The 18,019-nt window shown below is 40.2% G+C and overlaps 1 protein-coding gene across 9 annotated transcripts in view; it reads left to right on the top strand.

Annotated features, from left to right (window-relative positions):
• The first annotated feature begins 2,755 nt into the window (after window positions 1–2,755).
• Window positions 2,756–18,019, top strand: part of OXSR1 (oxidative stress responsive kinase 1) — a 99,184-nt gene continuing 83,920 nt past the window's right edge. For all 9 annotated transcript variants that reach the window (XR_011426973.1, XM_005600817.4, XM_070237977.1 and 6 more), the window contains exon 1: window positions 2,756–2,894. Coding sequence is in view for 5 of the 9 variants with exons in the window: in XM_005600817.4 (XP_005600874.1) it covers window positions 2,825–2,894 (70 nt within the window). In the remaining 4 variants the exon portion in view is untranslated. The remainder of the gene's footprint in view (window positions 2,895–18,019) is intronic.

Below are 18,019 nucleotides of genomic sequence, written 5' to 3'. Positions count from 1 at the left end.
ACATGGTTCACATTCTTTGGGCCTACTCTGAAGTTTGCTTTCAGAGTGTCCGAGTATACGAGAGGACTGCCTGCGTCTCTTCCTGAGTGCCTTCTCTGACTTTAAGAACACGCTCTTCCCAGCACTGAGCTGGGAACAAGTGCAGGGGCATTAACACTCTAAAGAGTTCTAAAGGAGTTGGTGGGTAAATACCTCAGCTTCCTTGCCTCTTAGTGGGATAATTCTGAGGTGTGTCCATTTCTCAGATGGTTCACAGCAGGACTGAGCCAAGAGTACTCCTCATCAAGGCACCCTTTAATGACTTTCCTTCCTACCCTGTCTCACTTCTCCACTCCTTCCGAGTGCCTCTTGGGGTCACCTCCTAAATATATGATTTGCATCCAAACCCTGGTTTCAGAGACTGATTTTGGGAGCAACCCAAACTAAGACAAGGACGCCTTTGACAATGTGAGGAAAAACAAGGTTCCTCTCCCCAGGAAAATATGTCACACTTTCAAGAAACTTAGGTAGGATTTGATGAAATTTTGATACTAGGGCCAGGGTTCCACAATCACCCTAACTTCCCTTTTCCCCTCAAACCCTAAAAGATTACCGAGGGAGCCATATACAAGGACCAGCCTTACTTTATCAAAGTAAGGCTAACAGGAATCAAAGCATTACTTTATTAATAGCGTCAAAAGTGCCTAAAACTCCTTTTACCTGTTTAAAATACTCTGCATGGTGGGCTCCCTCTCAGTTTTCTCAGAGAGGTCTTCTCCAAACTCCCTAACTATTCGCTATGACAGTGTACTGGCATTTCCCTGCACGATGCTTGGTAACGTAATTACTTATCTACATATTTGCTTAGTATTTACCGTTTCTCTACTAGACTATATGCTCCATGAAAACAGGAACTAAGTTGCTTTGTTTCCCACTGTATACCAAGTGTTTATGACAGAGTTCCTGCATGGAATATACTCCAGAAGCTGAGAAAGAGGTCGAAGTTTGGGCTTCCGGCCTCCAACAGCTACCAATTCCTTGCTCATGAAAAACATGAGATCTTAACCCCTAGCAGGCCACATGGAGAAAGCCCAGGAGACAGGCGGAAAAAAGTGACCAGATCTGCAGAGTAGGCTCTGGCTCAACTAAACCATCAAGCTACGTGAGTGGAGGAGGTAGAGGAGAACTCATTAAGGAATGTATAGCGACCCTGTCCACCAAGAATGTGGGTCAACTTACATCTTGAATTTTCACTGTTAGGTTAGTAGCTCCTTTTCACTGAAGAAAGGAAAGAGAGGAAGGAGGAAGGTGGCCAAAATCTCTCCCAAAAGTATATACTAAACTGCATGTAATTTTAAGGGAGTGAAAAAAACCCCAAAAACCCTCCCTGCCTCGCCCCCCACCCCGCAACAGACCTTCTGAAATCTGTCCACGGCCCACGTAGGCCAACAATCCCAGATTAAGAATCTCTGGTTTATGGATCTTTCTATTGGTACAAACCTTGAGATCTCTAAGCTTTACCATCAGATTTAGTTCCTCTCTGATATTTTTGATCCCCATCCCTCTTCTCCCTGCAAAAAGAAAAAGGCAACACATGGCAGTAAAGAAGGTGTCAGTAGTAACAGCTGAAACCAATTTCTAGAGTCAAGGCCGTTGAAACGAGCGAAAGCCTCGTGGCCAAATCTTATTTGGTTAATGGCCCACGCCGCGTCCGGGGAAAAAGCCTAACTTTCCCCCAAGACAGAAGTTCCTTTGAGCTCCAGACCCGAGGTTGACAGTGTCCAGAACTCCCACCCTGCCCAATAAGATTACAGAGAGGGCCGCGACCCCCGCTGCAGAGAGAACTTCCGCCTTGAAAAAAGTGTCGTCACGGGGCAAGCTTCCGGTAGCACTCCGTCCCGTAGCCCAAGGCCTTTTATCCTAGTTGCCAGTTGTCCACACCCCAAGGCTACCCCACCCAGCTTCTCCTTCGGCCTTCTCCACACCCTGCGGTGCCGTTTGCACGTCTCGAGGGTGTGACGGTTACGCCGTGAGGAAGGACGAAACGAATACCGTACTGGCAACCTTCAAAGACTGGAGCCCTGGCACGGAGAAACACGCTGAGAGCCTGGAGGCGGGACTAAGTTCTGACTGACGTCCACACACACCCATTGTCTTTCTGATTCCTTCTCAAACAAACCAATGAATGCGACGACAGAGACCGCAACGTGCCCCCGCCGCCAGAAGTGGCTCCGCCCCTCCGCGCGGCCACCCTTTGGTCGCCATGCTTAGTGTGGCTTCCGCCTCTCTGCTACATTAGGCTCTTCTCTGGCTTTCTGATACCCTCGCTGAACTTCTTCCTAAGCATTTCACTCCTTCCACTGTCAACTTCCACCTTCTCCAGCTTCTTGCTTGCTCGCTGCTAATCTAGCCACACTTGAGATGGCGGCAGGAGGCGGGGCCGAGGCGGGGCCTGCCCGGCGCGGTGACGTCAGCGCGCTGCGTGTCGGCAGGTGGAGGGAGAAGGGAAAGTTTGGCCCGTGCGTGGGGCTGGGGTGGAGGGCGGGACAGAGGGGCTGGGCCGAGGCGAAGCTCCTGTCGCTTCTGCAGCGGAGGCCGAGGCCGGGACCTAAGCTGGGCCGGGGAGTGCCGGTCGCGGAGGAGCAGGAGGCGAGGTCTGCCGGAGCTTCGAGCCCCCGCTGCTCTGCCGCGCGGTGACCCCGCGCCCGGGCGCCGTCCGACCCGTGGCTGTTCCCGAGGCGGTTGGTGGGGGCGCGGCGGCAGCGGTTGGGGGTGGGGAGAGGCGCGGCGAGGAGAAGAGAGAGGTCAGCGAGTTTGAGGGAGGACTGAGAGCCTTGCCGCCGTCATGTCCGAGGACTCGAGCGCCCTGCCCTGGTCCATCAACAGGGACGATTACGAGCTGCAGGAGGTGATCGGTGAGAGCTGGCGCCGCTGAGGGGGGAGGTGCCGCGCTGGGCGGCGGGTGACACGCGGGAACGTGGGGACCCGGGGGAGCTCCGGGAGCACAGGACCCACAGACGTTCATGGGGGCTCATGGGCCCGGGGGTGTGGAGGGCGCATGGGTGAGGCTCCGGGGTTGTGCAGCGCGTGCAAGGCGGGGAGGGGATTTTGAGTGGCGCGCTGTGAAGCGGGGCGGGGTGGGGTTTGAGGGGCTCCTGAGAGATTTGCGTAGTGACAGATGTTTGAACCTGAGCAACAGATGTGTCTGGGAGAGGAAAAAAAGTGCAGGCATGGGACAGGCCTCGACGAGGCTGTGCTAGAAATGGGATTTTGGAGTTGTGGGCACAGCCGCCTATTTGGGGGATTGTGGGATAGGGTGCCTTAGTTCATTCCCGCATCCGTGCGAAAACCCTTGAGTGCCCACGAAGTGCCAGACTTTGCTGGGGTGGAGCTGGGGATCCTCTCCAGATGAAGCTGCAGGTACCACTCTGAACGACGTAGACACAACTTCTGACTGCTTGGAACTGACTTTCTAGTCAGGGAGGTAGACATTAAATAAGTACACAAATAAAAAGAATTACAGGTTTTGGCAAGGGCTAGGAAGGAAATAAGATGTTCTGATAGAGAGTAACCTGGAGACCTAGTTAGGGTGATTTCACGAGAAATTCTTTTTCTGAGGCGTCGACATTTAAGTTGAGCACTGAAGGATGAGTCGTCTTGATGAGAAGGAGTCCTACCAGCCTAGGGAGGACTTTTCCCTTTTGAGGGATGAGGAAATGCAAAGGCCCCCAGGAGGAGAAGACCTTAAAGTGTTTTAGGACCTGAAGGAAGACTGGTAAGGATAGAAAGGTCAGGGAGGGGCCAGACTAGGGACCTTCCCAGCCCTGGTGAGGATTTTGGAATTACGAGTGTTCCTGGAGGGCTTCAAGCAGGGACATGGCGTGATCTGATGCATGTGGCTGCTGTGTGTGGCATGGATTTTAAGGGGGTCCAGGAATACCAGTTGGCAGAGAGCAAAACTTGCACAAACATGGATTGTAATTCTCTGAGAGGCCCAGTGGTTGGGGGAGGCTGGGGAATGAGGATGAGGGCAGTATTTGTTGGATAACAACAATCCAGTGACTAGAAATCAAAAGAGGGTGTTTAGCTAAACAGAAGCTCAATCCAACTGACATGAGCAGACCCCTGTGTATTGGAGGAAGGAGATTGTCTGCTTTGCTAGATCAGCATCCTGTCCTGAAATTAGTTTTATAACAAAGACTGGCTGAAAACTCAGCTGCCCTGGGGCTGTGAGTGTTTATTGCACCGTCTGTGTTTTAGAGAAACTTTGTCATATTTCTCTTTTTGACTTTACTTGCCTCTTGTTTCAAAACAAATCTGGGCTAAGTTTTATCTGAAAGACATCACATCTTCTTTTTCCTTAAGCCGTTTCATGGACCTGTGTCCTTGCTACACCCTGGGTCTTTGACATGCACTGGTTGGTTTTAAAGACAGCTAGCTAGGTCTCTGTCCTTTTTTTTTGGTGAGGAAGATTGGCCCTGAGCTAATATCTGTTGCTAATCTTTCTATGTTTTTTGTATGTGGTACACCAGCACAGCATGGCTTGATGAGGGGTGTGTAGGTCTGCACCTGGGATCTGAACCCACAAACCCCAGGCTACTGAAGTGGAGTGTGTGAACTTAACCACTATGCCACCAGGCCAGCCCCTAGATCTCTGTCTTGATTGATTGCTTCTGGGTCCCTCAGTCAGAGTTTTATATTGAAGAAATGGATTAAGTGAGAGATTCCAAAATGATGTCCTAAAAGTAAAGGACGGGGGTTCCTGTCATTGTTTAAGAAGAGGAATTTTGCCTTCTTTTCTGGTAAGGTGTTCATCTTTCTAGGGTGAAGAGGATGATCATGGGCATTCCTAGTGCCTTTGTTAGTAAGGTGGCATAGTGCTCTGGAGATTTAGAGACCTATTAATTTGGTGTCCTCAGACCAGTACAGTGTCTGTGGACGGGCAAAAGGGAATCTCAATTCTCTGGAATAGGGTTAGTCTTCATCTCATTTTCAGAGTGGTTCATGGATAAAAGGTTAAGAACTCCAATGTGATTTGACCACTTTATTTTTTAAAATAACTTTACTGAGGTATAATTTAATACCAGAAAATTCACCCATTTTTAAGTATAAAATTCAGTGATTTTTAGTAAATTTACTGTATCATGAGCCAATGAGCATAATCCAGTTTTAGAATATTTTTAACTCCCCAGTGAGATCCCTTGTGCCTGTTTACAGTTAATCTCTGTCCCACCCCTACTCCAGGCAACCACAAATCTACTTTCCGTCTCTATAGATAGATTTGCCTTTTCTGGACATTTTATATAAATGGGATCATATGTGGTCTTTTGTGTTTGGCTTTTTTCACTTAGCATAATATATTTTTCATTTTTTAAAACAATTTTTGAGGTATAATTTATATACCATAAAATCCACCTGTTTTAAGTGTACAATTCTATAGTTTTTTAGTAAATTTACAGAGTTATTCTATCATCACCACAATCCAATTTTAGAACATTTCCATCATTCCAAAAACATGCCTCATGTCCATTTGTAGTCACTCCCTGTTCCCACCCCCTGCCACAGGCAAATGCAAATCTACTTTCTGTCTTTATAAATTTGCTTTTTCTGGACGTTTTGTATAAATATAATAATATAATGCATGATCCTTTGCATTTGGTTTCTTTTACTTGGCATAATATTTTTTGAGGTTTATCCATGTTGTAGCTTGTATTAGTGCATTATCCCTTTTTGTTGGACACCACTTGATGGATATTGGGTGGTTTCTGCTTTTTGGCTGTTTGGAATAATGCTACTTTGAGCATTCACATCAGATCTTCATGTGAACATGTTTCATTTTTCTTAAGTGGAATTGGTGGGTCAGATGGTAAATTTATGGTTAACTTTTTAAGAACCTGACACACTTTTTCAAAGTGAGGGTTCTGTTTTACATTCCCATCAGCAATGTATGAGGTTTCCTTTTTCTCTGTATGCTTGCCAGCATTTGTTGTCTTTTTGATTCTGGCCATCCTAGTGGGTGTGAAGAGGTATCTCACTGTGGTTTTATTTTGCGTTTCCCTAATGACTGATGATGGTGAGCATCTTTTCATGTCTTTATTAGCTTTTCATCTCTCTACTTTGGTGAAATGTCTGTTGAAACTTTTTGCCCATTTGGTTTGCCCATTGGGTTGTTTTCTTATTGAGGTATAGGGGTGTGTGTGTATGTATTCATTCTGGATATGAGTCTTTTACCTGATGGATGATTTCAAATATTTTCTCCCAGTCTGTAGCTTGTCTTTTCGTTTTCTTACTGCTGTCTTTTAAAGCACAAAAGTTTTGAATTTTGTTAGAGTTTAGTTTATCACTTTTTTGTTTTATTGATTGTACTTTTGGTGTTGTAGCTAAGAAATCTTTACTCACCCAACATCACAAAGATTTTTTTCCTTTGTTTTCTTCCAAGTGTTATAGTTTTAGCTTTTACATTTAGGTCTCTGATACATTTTGAGTTAATTTTTCTGTATGGAGTAAGGTAAGGTGAACCATCTTGTTTTACAGATGAAGACACTGAGATGTAGAAGGGTAAAATGACTTGTCTATTAGAGAGCTAAGGAGTGGCAGGGCCAATACGGTGTCCAGTTCTCCTGTTGCCTAATTAAGGATCCTTATTCCTGCATTTGCATTTGATTGGTTTTTGAATATAAACTGGAAGATGTGGTCATAGTCCTACAGATTAAAGGAAATATCCTGGCAGTGAAAAAATCTGATAGGAGCAGATATTTTGTAGATAACCCTTTTGGATGGAGTAGGATTTGTTCTTTTTTGTGTATCCTATTTTTTATTTTTTAAATGTTCTCCCTCTCATTACTAAGTTCCTGAAAGTTCCTAACATCCTTCCACTCTGTTCTTCAAACGCTCTCTCATCCCATCATTTCCTTGAACCGCAGCCTAGTATGAGTAGCAAGGCTCAATAAAGCAGTGTATTCTTATTCTAATTTTGCTTCCATATCGAAATGTTTGGAATACAGTATTTTGTAATAAGCTGTAGTTTTCAAAATGAATCTTTGTGATTTCTTCAGATTATACTCAATTTTTTCAGGAAACAAATGATTGGAGTCCAGAAAAAAAGGTTGGGGGGGGTCATTTGAATTTTCTGTTTTCAAAGGATTTTATTTTAAGGCAGTGATATAAGGGTGTCTCCTTGCTCATCAAAGCACATACATTTATTTGAATTGTAATTTTTTTTCACATGTACTACTTAGCACTACAGCATGCGCTGCATAACGACGTTTTCGTCAGTGGTGGACCTCATTTATGACAGTGCTCCCATAAGATTAGTACCGTGTAGCCTAGATGTGGAGGAGGCTGTACCATCTAGGTTTGTGTAAGTTCACTCCATGATGTTCACACAACACCGAAATTGCCCAATGGTGCGTTTCGCAGAACGTATCTGCGTCATTAAGTGACACATGACTATAATATTTGTGGGGTTAGTTTCTTCCATTCCGTTTTGCTCTCTCTCTTTCTGGTGAAATCCTATAGAGTAGAGAAAATTCTTTTCCTAGAACATAATAAAAACATACAGATTGGGAATTCAGTGGACTTCCTTTTAAAGAATTGTGTCATCTTAAACGTGCTTTGGCAAGATTTGAAGTTCTTTAAGTATGATTACTTATAAAAGATGTTAGTATTATTCCCACTATTAATCATTCATCTTTTCAGTGTTTTGAGGCTCCTTCCTTACCCCTATTATCGTATTACACTTTCTGACCAGGCGTTGTACTATATTTGACATGTGTCAAAGCAACTGTAAGAGTAAGGACTTTGGGGTTAGAATGACCTGGGTTCAAATCCTGACTTTGTAAACTCTTACTACCTATGTGATCTTAAGCAATTTATGTAACTGGTTTTAGTGTCAGCTTTTTATCTGTAAAATGGCGATAATGGTACCTATGTCGTTGGGGCTGTTATGTGGATTAAGTGTAATTGTTTATAAAAAGTGTTTTGCCTGTATCAAATGCTCCGTAAAATGGTGGTGGTTGTTATTTCTGCCTTTCTTGTTTTCTCCTTCTCCTTGTCCTTGCATTTCCTAATTTTTGTTATTACCACGAAATATGAAATACTATGCAATTTGAAATCTTGTAACATTGAAATATTTTGACTCTGTTGTAATGCTTATTGGAACATCGCTGCATCTTTTTTTTTCTTACTTCCAGATCTCATTCAAGTTTAGATGGATTTAGGGATTTATGTTGGACAGATAGTACAGCTGTGTAAGGGCCTGCCACCCCTGGTATTGCCCACAATACACTATGATGGCAGAGTGGGAAACCAGCCTGTCAACGGCTGTGCCATTTGGCTTTTATTGTTATGCGTCTTGAAAAATCTCAGTAAATATTTACTGTTTACCTCAGACTAGGTTTAGAAAATTGTTCTTTAAGATCTGTTTTTAGTAAGGTATGATTCATCTAGCTTTGACATTTTGGTGAAGGAAACTCACTAGCTTTATTCTCTACTTTCCCCCTCTCCTTTTTTGTTTTTATTAATTATTCACAAGCCACCCTTTTTTTTTTTTAAGATTTTATTTTCCCTTTTTCTCCCCAAAGCCCCCTGGTACATAGTTGTGTATTTTCAATTGTGGGTCCTTCTAGTTGTGGCATGTGGGATGCTGCCTCAGCATGGCTTGATGAGTGGTGCATTGTCAGCGCCCAGGATCCGAACCGGTGAAACCCTGGGCCGCCAAAGTGGAGCGTGCGAACTTAACCACTCGGCCACGGGGCCGGCCCCAGGCCACACATTTTGATGTCTAAAGTAGTGGTTTCCAAATTCTGGTTCCAGGATCCCACCTCTAACCCCTCTATAAATGTGAAGGACATTGTGCTCTATCAGTAGAGTGATGCTTAATGGTTAGTTTACAGTATTTTCTCCCTCTGATTGGGAGACTTAGCTATGGTGACATTTTCAAGAAGGCCAGCATTGGGCCAACAACCTCAGAGGGTTCTATCAAATAGGGATTGTATTTGGCTGCATGTAGTGGAGAACAAAAACTAGTGACTTAATAAAATGCTTTTTCCCCTGTTTATATAGCAAGAAAGCTGGAGTGGCAGCCTATGTGCCATGAGGCACCCAGGCTCCTAGTTTTTTCTCTCCACCACACTTAGCACTTGACTCTCATTCTCATAGTTGCAAGATAGTTGTTCCACCTCTAGCCTCAATCCAGGCTGGGAGAATATGGCAAAAGGACAAAAGCACATGACAACTCAGTTGGCTCCCTTTCAAAGGGCTTTTTTCCTGGAAAGAAAACTCACTGACTTCCATTTCTTTTTTATTGGCCAGAACTGTGTAATTTGGCCCTTTGCAAGGGAGGCTGTGAAATGAAGCTGGGCACATTATTACTTCACATAATAGGTCGAAGTTACCTTATTAAAGAAGTGAAAATGGTATTTTGGATAGGCAACTAACAATGTTGGCCTCAGGGTTTTTTTTTGTTTAATTAAAATAGTTAAATAAGACATGGCAAATAAGTAATTTAACCTGACACATAGTAATCAGTTAATAAATGTTAGCTTTAATCTGAAGAGGCAGTTGCCTACCAATTAAGAGCATGATGTTGAAACATCGTGCAGTTCTGGTTTCTAGGCCTTACTCTGCCTCTTATTAATTTATGACCTAAGTCTTACTTTTGCTTATGTTGCTTTTCTTACTTGCTTTGTAAGATCAATAATACCTAACTCATGGGATTATTGTGAGGATTAGATGAACGAAAGAAATGCTAGTAAAAAAAGTGCTCAGCATAGTACTTGGCACACAGAGTAAGTGTTCAATAAACGTTAATGCCCACCATGGTAATAGTGAGGTAATGCCCATGAAGACTGGGCTATTTTTTTGTTTGTTCTGCCCTAAGCGAGTAATTTTTTTCCTTGAAAATATATGCCACTACTTAATTGATTAATCTATTCAGCAGATATTTATTAGATTTCCCCTTATGTATCAGGCACTGTTCTGGATGCTAAAGATACAGCAGTGAAGCAGACAGATAGGAATCCCTGCTTTTATGGAGTTTATAATGTAGTGGTGGTGAAGGACAAAGATAAAGCAGGGGTAGGGGTTGAGGACTGCTAGGGACAGAGATGAGTTTTAAATAGGTCAGGGAAAGCCTCACTGAGAAGGTGACATTTAAGGAAAGACCTGAAGGAGGTGAAGAAGTAAATGTTGTGGTTATCTCCAAGAAGTTTGTTCTGAGCAGAGGGAACAGCAGGAGCAAAGGCCCTGAAGTAGAAGCATGCTGAAGTGACTAAGAAATAAGGAGGTGAGAGTGGGTAGAGTGGAGTGAAACATAGGGTGAAAGGCAGATGGGTGAAGAGATCAAAAGAGTAAGGCGGTAGGGGTGTGTGGTCCTGACCATCAGACTGTGTGAGGCCTCCTCGTAAGTCATTGTGGGTGCTTGGCTTTTGCTTTGAGGAAGATTAAAAATCATTTCAGGGGTTTGAACAGAGGATGAATATGCTCTGATTTATGTTTTAAAGGATAACTTGGGCTGCTATGTGGAGAATAGTTTTGTAAGCGTGCAAGGGCGGAAGGAGAGGTTATCCAGGGGAAACAGGTAGTAGTGGAGGTGGTGAGAAGCAGTCAGATGCTGGATATAACATATTTAGAAGTTAGAGATATGCCATTGGATTAGATGTGAGAAGATTCCAAGACTTTTAGCTGGAGCATCCGGAAGGATGGAGTTACCATCCGTTGAGATGGGAGATCACAGAGTGAACGGGAGAGAGGGGTGATTCATTGCAAAACCATAAGGCTGCCTGAATAATTACTCAAAGCATATGGCCATGTGTCTTTATTTTCATCTTTGTGTGGAGCAAATAGCATGATTTTTATGATGATGACTATTCTTACAGCTGTTTCACCAGTTCTTGGAGCTTTCATTTTCAAGATGACTGTGACAAAAGGCCTTATTTAGAAAACGGTTTACGAAATTGTAAGTTCCTGTATTTTCCATGGTTCAGGTGACAATGCCTTAGTCATCTTTCAGAATGAACAGTCTGGGCTAGCTCTTTAGTAAATGCAGAACCTTACTAAAAATACTTAAAAACAAACCTTTAGAGTATATATCTGTTATAGTGGTGGCTGACCAAAATTTTGGGTGAAATATCTTCAGTTGATTTGGTTCATTTGATTTATTTTTTCTTCACAGTCAGGGATAATACCCATTTTTTTTACTTTCTGTTCAATGTCTGTGTCTAGTAAAGCAGAGAGAGAGTCTGAAAATTTTTTTAGTCCCCCTCATGCCTTTGGGCAGCTCCTTTTCTGTCTCGAAAGATGAAGTTACCCAGTTTGAAGGATTTCAGGAGAAAGCTCATTCATATTTTTGCACATGAATCCTTTCTTGTGTGTAGTGTACACTAACACTGCAGTTAAAGAGCTAACTAGGAGAGGACAGGGCAAGGGTGGAAGAAATGAGGAACATAGGGAATGGTGCATCAAGGATGCACAACAGTGTAAAATAGTGCAAGTCTGAATTAGGATATTTTATTGGACATTGTTTTACATTTTCCGTTATATTCATATTAGGCCGATGCTCAGTAGAGGGCATTAGAGCAGTAGCTTTCACACTTTGACTAAACCATTCCTAAGAGACACCTTTTACACATTTGCATGTGTATTTATACTGAAGTAAAAGTTTTACCAAATAACATTTACTGTTACCATGTGCAATGCATATGATGTTTTCTATTTGATTTTATTTCCTTTAAGAAAAATGATGGTTGAAACCCAGTAAATTGACTTGTAGTTTGAAAAATTCCACAGGAAGGAACCTGGTTTAAAGAAGAGATGAAATATTTTTAAAGTTTGTATCTCTAATCTTATATTTTTAAATTCTTGCAAAAAATTGGTAGTTAAAATAATTATATTTTTTAAGATATTCTTCCCTATCCATGTATTTACTTTATTAGTTGCTGTCTTCTGTGAAGTGAAATTTTTTCTAAGGAAAGATAGAACATCATTGGCTATTTTGAATTAGTGGTGTTGGAAATAAAGAGTTTTTATTGCATAACCATAATCCTTTATGTTAGTACCTTAAAATATTTTTTGATTGCTGAATAGTATTTTGGCATTTGTTTTGGGAAGATCATATGAAGATCAATGAAAGTGATTATTAGCATAGAAGAATTAGAGCCTGAAATTCTCTTTTTATCATCAGATGTGGGCAACGTTAACAACTTGTCTTTTGGCCATTTGTTAAATCACAGCAGAATTTAATATCTTGCTCCTAGGGAGATTTGTTTATTAAGTGAGTGAATCTTTGGGTGAAAGAAAAGTACTTTAGTATATAAACAATTATGATTGGTAATACCTAGGTTTAGTGTTTCATTATTAGTGACGTTAATTCTCTGGACTAGTGACTAGGAATTAATAACAACTAAACTTAAAATCAGATATTCCTATATCTATATTTTTAACCCCAGCATTGTTTTGATTTATGTGGACATGTTATTAGTATGCTTAAAGCTAGTATTTCAGGTTTTGTGTATATAAGATAATCAATCAATTTTGGATTATTTAGGGGTAGAATAACTGGTTTGAGAATTAATAATAGTTAAAAAGAATACCCATAGGTAGTACATTTGTGAAAATTAAAATGATAAAGAATCAGGCAGCATATTTACATATTAGCTCTGGGACCACAGGTACTCTGTAGAGGCCACATTGTATCTTCCGTGACTTGAGAATGCCTCTCATCTTAGCCAGACAGGTATGTGACCTGAGTGATTAACTTCCTTCCTCTCTGACATTTCCCAGAGTGGGGCAGCAGCAACCTCTCACTGAAAGCAAAGAGAGAGTTAAGTTTTCTTCAGGGTTTATACGCAGAAGGAATTAGGGGAGGAAGGGATGGGAGAGGGAGGAAATAATGGCAAATACTAACCTTCTGCCCAACTCTGACCTGTACTCATTTGCAGAATAAAGAGAGCCCAGCCAAGAAGCAAACTGCAAACTATTCAAATTGTAGCATGTTGGATCATTTTTATCAAGCCATATGTTAGTGTTCCTAAATTATTGTCAAAATAGTTCGAGTATACTAGTATTAGATGATGTTGAATGGTGAACTTGTTCTTGAATATCAGATTTTATTTTGAATTTTGTATTATATGAGTTTTATGCAGAGTTTTTACTTAGTTTGTTATAATTGTGATTTGGGTTAAGCCATGTCAGTGTTGACTGTGGCTGTGTATGTGTGAGATTAATCAGGAATTTCAAATGGACTTAAATGTAACAAATACATCTGTTGAATTATATAGTTATATATGTAAATTGTTTTCAATTTTGTATGTTTGTAGCACATTATTATTAGAAACTTGGTGACATACTAGGAGAGTTTTTTTTTTGTTTTGGGAAAATTACCCTTGAGCTAACATCCACCGCCAATCCTTTTTTTGCTGAGGAAGATTGGCCTTGAGCTAACATCTGTGCCCATCTTCCTCTGCTTTATATGTGGGATGCCCACCACAGCATGGCTTGATAAGCAGTGCCTAGGTCTGCACTCGGAATCCAAACTTCTGAACCCCAGGCCGCCAAAGCGGAGTGCACAAACTTAACTGCTGCACCACCAGGCCAGCCCTCTGAAGAGATTTTTTTAATAACAGCTGTATTGAGATATAATTCACTTACCGTAAAATTTGCCCTTTTAAAGTGTGCAATTCAGTATGTTCACAGAGTTGTGCCACTGTCACCACTATCTAATTCTAGAACATTTTCGTAACTCCACAAAGAAACTCCATATCCATTTGCAGCACTCCCCATGCCTCCCTTCCTCTAGTTCCTGGCAACCACTAATCTACTTTCTGCTTCTATAGATTTGCCTATTCTGGATATTTGATAGAAATGGCCATACTATATATGGCCTGGTGTGTCTGGCATATTTACTTAGCATGTTTTCAAGGCTCATCCATGTTGTAGCATGTATCAGTACTTCATTGCTTTTTATTGCTGAGTAATATTCCATTGTATGGATATCCCACATTTTCTTAATCTCTTCATTAGTTGGTAGACATTTGAGTTGTTTCTACTTTTTGGCTCTAATGAGTAATACTGTGATGAACATCTGTGTGCAGGTATTTACATGTACATGTTTTCTCTTCTCTTGGGTATATACCTAGGAGTGGAAATACTGGGTCATATGGTAAATCTATGTTTAACATTTTGAGGAACTGCCACACTCTTTTCTAAAGTGACGGCATCATTTAATAATCCCACCAGCAATGTAGGAGGGTTCCAATTTCTCCACATCCTTACCAACACTTGTTATTGCCTCTCTTTTTGATTATAGCCATCCAAGTGGGTGTGAAGTGGTAACTTGCTGTGGTTTTGTGGAAAGATTTTTAAAATTGCTAACTTTCTGTTCGAAAGTGTTATACACTATACATTGTATGTTAATCTTGATTCTTAAAGTAAATATTTGAGTGAATATAGGAGCAATAAATGATAATTCAAAAGACTAAATTGTGATGCCTGAACCTAACTTTTTTAGGTATTTCACTACTGTTAGACCATATAAACAAAGGCGACTCTCAATTCATGTTTAAGATAGCCTTTATTCTTTGCCATGTTCTGATGTTCATATAAGTTTACTTGTAATTTGAAAATGATTGCAGAATTTGCAGCTTCTTTGGCTACTGAAATAACTTTTTTCTTTGCTAGAAATCCAGAAATCTTCTAGAAGATTTGGATATTTCATTTTAAGATAATAGAAATAGAAGTGATTTCTTCTGGTAATATAAATAATAATATGACTTGTAAATTAGGGAAAATGGACTTCCTACCTAATCTTACTTTTCTGCATTGACATCTAAAGACAGAATACTGTGTATTTTTTCTTTTGTCTTCTGATGATAGATGCTTCTTTTCCATTATATTAACCACTCTTAATAGTTTCTGTGTATCATTTCAGAACACTTTAACACATATGTATCCTTTTATAGTGTTTTGCTCTTTGCTTTTTTCCTCTTAGAAATTTAAGTTTTAAAGCCCTAGATGTTAAAGTGCCATATACTTCTTTTAGATGATCTAATTAGCTCTTATTCAGTCTGATACAGGGTCTTATTAAAGTAAATATCTCATTCTCCAAAGTAAGTGCTGTGCCAGTGTCTAGGTAGTATTTCTCCCAGAATATTGAAAGCATGTTGCATTTTACATGAAGCAGTCTGCTCAAAGTTGCTTTTTCTTAATATAATTACTCTGCAATTCATGTTGCACTTTTTCATCCCCTGTGCCCTCTTTTGCCAACGTTTTGGTGCTATTGCTTTTTATTTGGAAAGAGGATGAGAGAATAGAGACGAAGGGAGGAAAGAATTTAATGATAGCACATTTTTCCTCTTTTAGTGTTTACAATTCATCCTTCCAAGGCTGAGTATTTGTACAGGGGAACATTTAAGTCTATGGTCATACCAATGATTAAAATGTTGACAAAAACTACACTTTTAATGGAATGGGTAGAGATGCGGAGTTGGTGGGGATGATTTGTCCTCGTATGTTTTGGTAAAGATTCAAGTTACTTTAGAAGCATATAAACCTACCCTATGCCACATACCTGAGGAAACATAGCAATGTCTTTTAACAGTTTAAACGTCCAAAAATAAGATAATGGGTAAATAAGTGAACAATAGCAGCATTTATTGAGCATTGCCATGTCCAGGCACATAATCAGGAAATGAAGACTTAGTCTGCTAATAGTAGTGGAGCTTAAGTTTGAATCTAAGTATGTTTTCTTTGGAGCTTCCTGAAGTTTGGTGAGTTTTGAGTTAGGCTTTGAAAGGAGGGGGTGGTAGAAAGCAGGGTGAATGGCTTGCATTGAGGCATGGAGATGGGGATAAAATAATGTCTTGGCTAAGGAAAATAAGTTAACGTGTTCAGTTATCAAGTAGTACAGTGTCAAGTATGTGCTGTGGTTTAGTGATCTGAGTAGTGACATTGTGAAAATGGTGTTTGAAGATTATTTTATTAATGGTAAGGGATGGATTGAGGCCCAGGCCTTTTTTTCCCCTAACACTGCACAGCACATACTCAGATTTTGATAGTTTTATATACATGTACTGTGTTATGTATTAGTTATATACACAGTCATTTGTGTGCATGTGTGTATAGTTCTATGCAATTTTATTACATGTGTATCTTTGTGTAGCTATCACTAAACTGAAGATACAGAACTGTATCCTACCACAAAGTTCCCTCAGGCTACCCCTTTATAGCTGAACCCAACCCCTCGCACCACATCCCTAACAACCTCCCAGCAATCTCTAATCTGTTCTCCATCTCTATTATTTTTGTTACTTCAAGAGTGTTACGTAAATGGAGTCATAAAATATGTAATTTTTGGGGATTGGCTTTTTTTTTCACTCAGCATAATGCCCTTGAGGTTCATCCAAGTAATTGTGCATATCAGTTTGTTCATTTTTGTTACTGAGTAATATTCCTTTGTATGGATTTACCATAGTTTAACCATTCACCTGTTGAAGGATATTTGGGTAGTCCACAGTCTTTGGCTATTATGAATATAGCTGCTATGAACATTCATATACACAGGTTTCTGTGTGAACATATGTTTTTATTTCTCTGGGATAAATACCCAAGCATACAATTGCTGAGTTATACAAATCCATTTTTAGTTTTAAAAGAAATGACCGAACAGTTTTCCAGAGTGGCTGTACTACGTTTAAAATTCCCACCAGCAATGTACGAGTGATCCAGTTTCACCACATCCTCACTAACATTTGGTCTTATCACTGAAAAAGAGAATTTTTTTTAGCCATTCTGATAGGTTATTCTCCATTGAATTGTTTTCGCACCTTTGTCAAAAATCAATGGGGCACATTTGTGTGAATCTGTTTCTGGGTTCTCTGTTAGTTGTATGTGTGTTTATCTATCCCTCTGTCAATACCACACTGTCTTAATTACTCTAACTATATAAGACGTCTTGAAATTGGATAGTGTGAGTCCTTCAACTTTGTCTTCTTCACTGTTGTGTTGGCTATTCCTAGAATAGCCTTAAATAAACTTCAGAATGAGCTTGTCTATGTATACAAAATACTTTGCTGGAATTTTGATATAAATTGCATTAAACCTGAATATAGTCAATTTGGGGAGTGTTGACATCTTCACTATGTTTAGTTCTCTAATCCGTGAACATGGTAAGTCTCTCCAATTATTTAGATCTTCTTTGCTTTCCTTCATCAATTTTTGTAATTTTCAGTATACAGATCCTGTTCGTATTTTATTGGATTTATACCTAAATATTTCATTTTGGGGGTACAATTGTAAATGGTACGTGTTTTCAAATTTTGGTTTCCACTTGTTTGTTCTTAGTACATAGAAATACAGTTGATTTATGTGTGGTGATCTTGTATCTTGCAACCTTGCTGAACTCTGCTGTTAGTTCCAAGAGCTTTTCTTGTAGAGTCCTTGGGATTTCCTTTATAGACAAACATCTCGTCTACAAATAGGGACAGTTTTATTTCTTCTTTTCCAATCTGGATGCCTTTTATTTCTTTTTCTTACTTCATTGTGGTGGCTGGAACTTCCATTACTATGTTTAATAAGAGTGATGAGAAGGGACATCCTTGCCTTTTTCCCAGTCTTAAAGGGAAAGTATTCAGTCTTTCACCATTAAGTTTGATGTTAGCTATAAGTTTTTTTGTATGTTCTTTGTGAAGTTGAAGAAATTCTTCTCTATTCCTACTTTTCTGAGAGCTTTTATCATGAATGGTGTTAGATTTTTAATAAACGCTTTCCTATGTCAATTGATGGGATCATGTAATTATTTTTCTTTAATCTGTTGATACAGTATGTTACATTGATTTTTTTTTTTTTTTTTAGTGTTATACCAGCCTTCCGTACCTAGAATACATACTACATGGTTGTGGTGTATTATCTATTGCTGGATTTAATTTGCTAATACTTTGTTAGGGATTTTGCAGCTAAGTTCCTGAGAGATACTGGTCTGTAGTCTTCTTGTGATGTCTTTGTCTGGTTTTGGTATTGGCAATACTGGCGTCATAAAATTAATTGG

Source organism: Equus caballus, chromosome 16, assembly GCF_041296265.1.
Source record: "Equus caballus isolate H_3958 breed thoroughbred chromosome 16, TB-T2T, whole genome shotgun sequence".
Classification (NCBI taxonomy): domain Eukaryota; kingdom Metazoa; phylum Chordata; class Mammalia; order Perissodactyla; family Equidae; genus Equus; species Equus caballus.
Note: the sequence above shows the minus strand (reverse complement) of the source record. Positions and strands in the feature narration are given on the sequence as shown.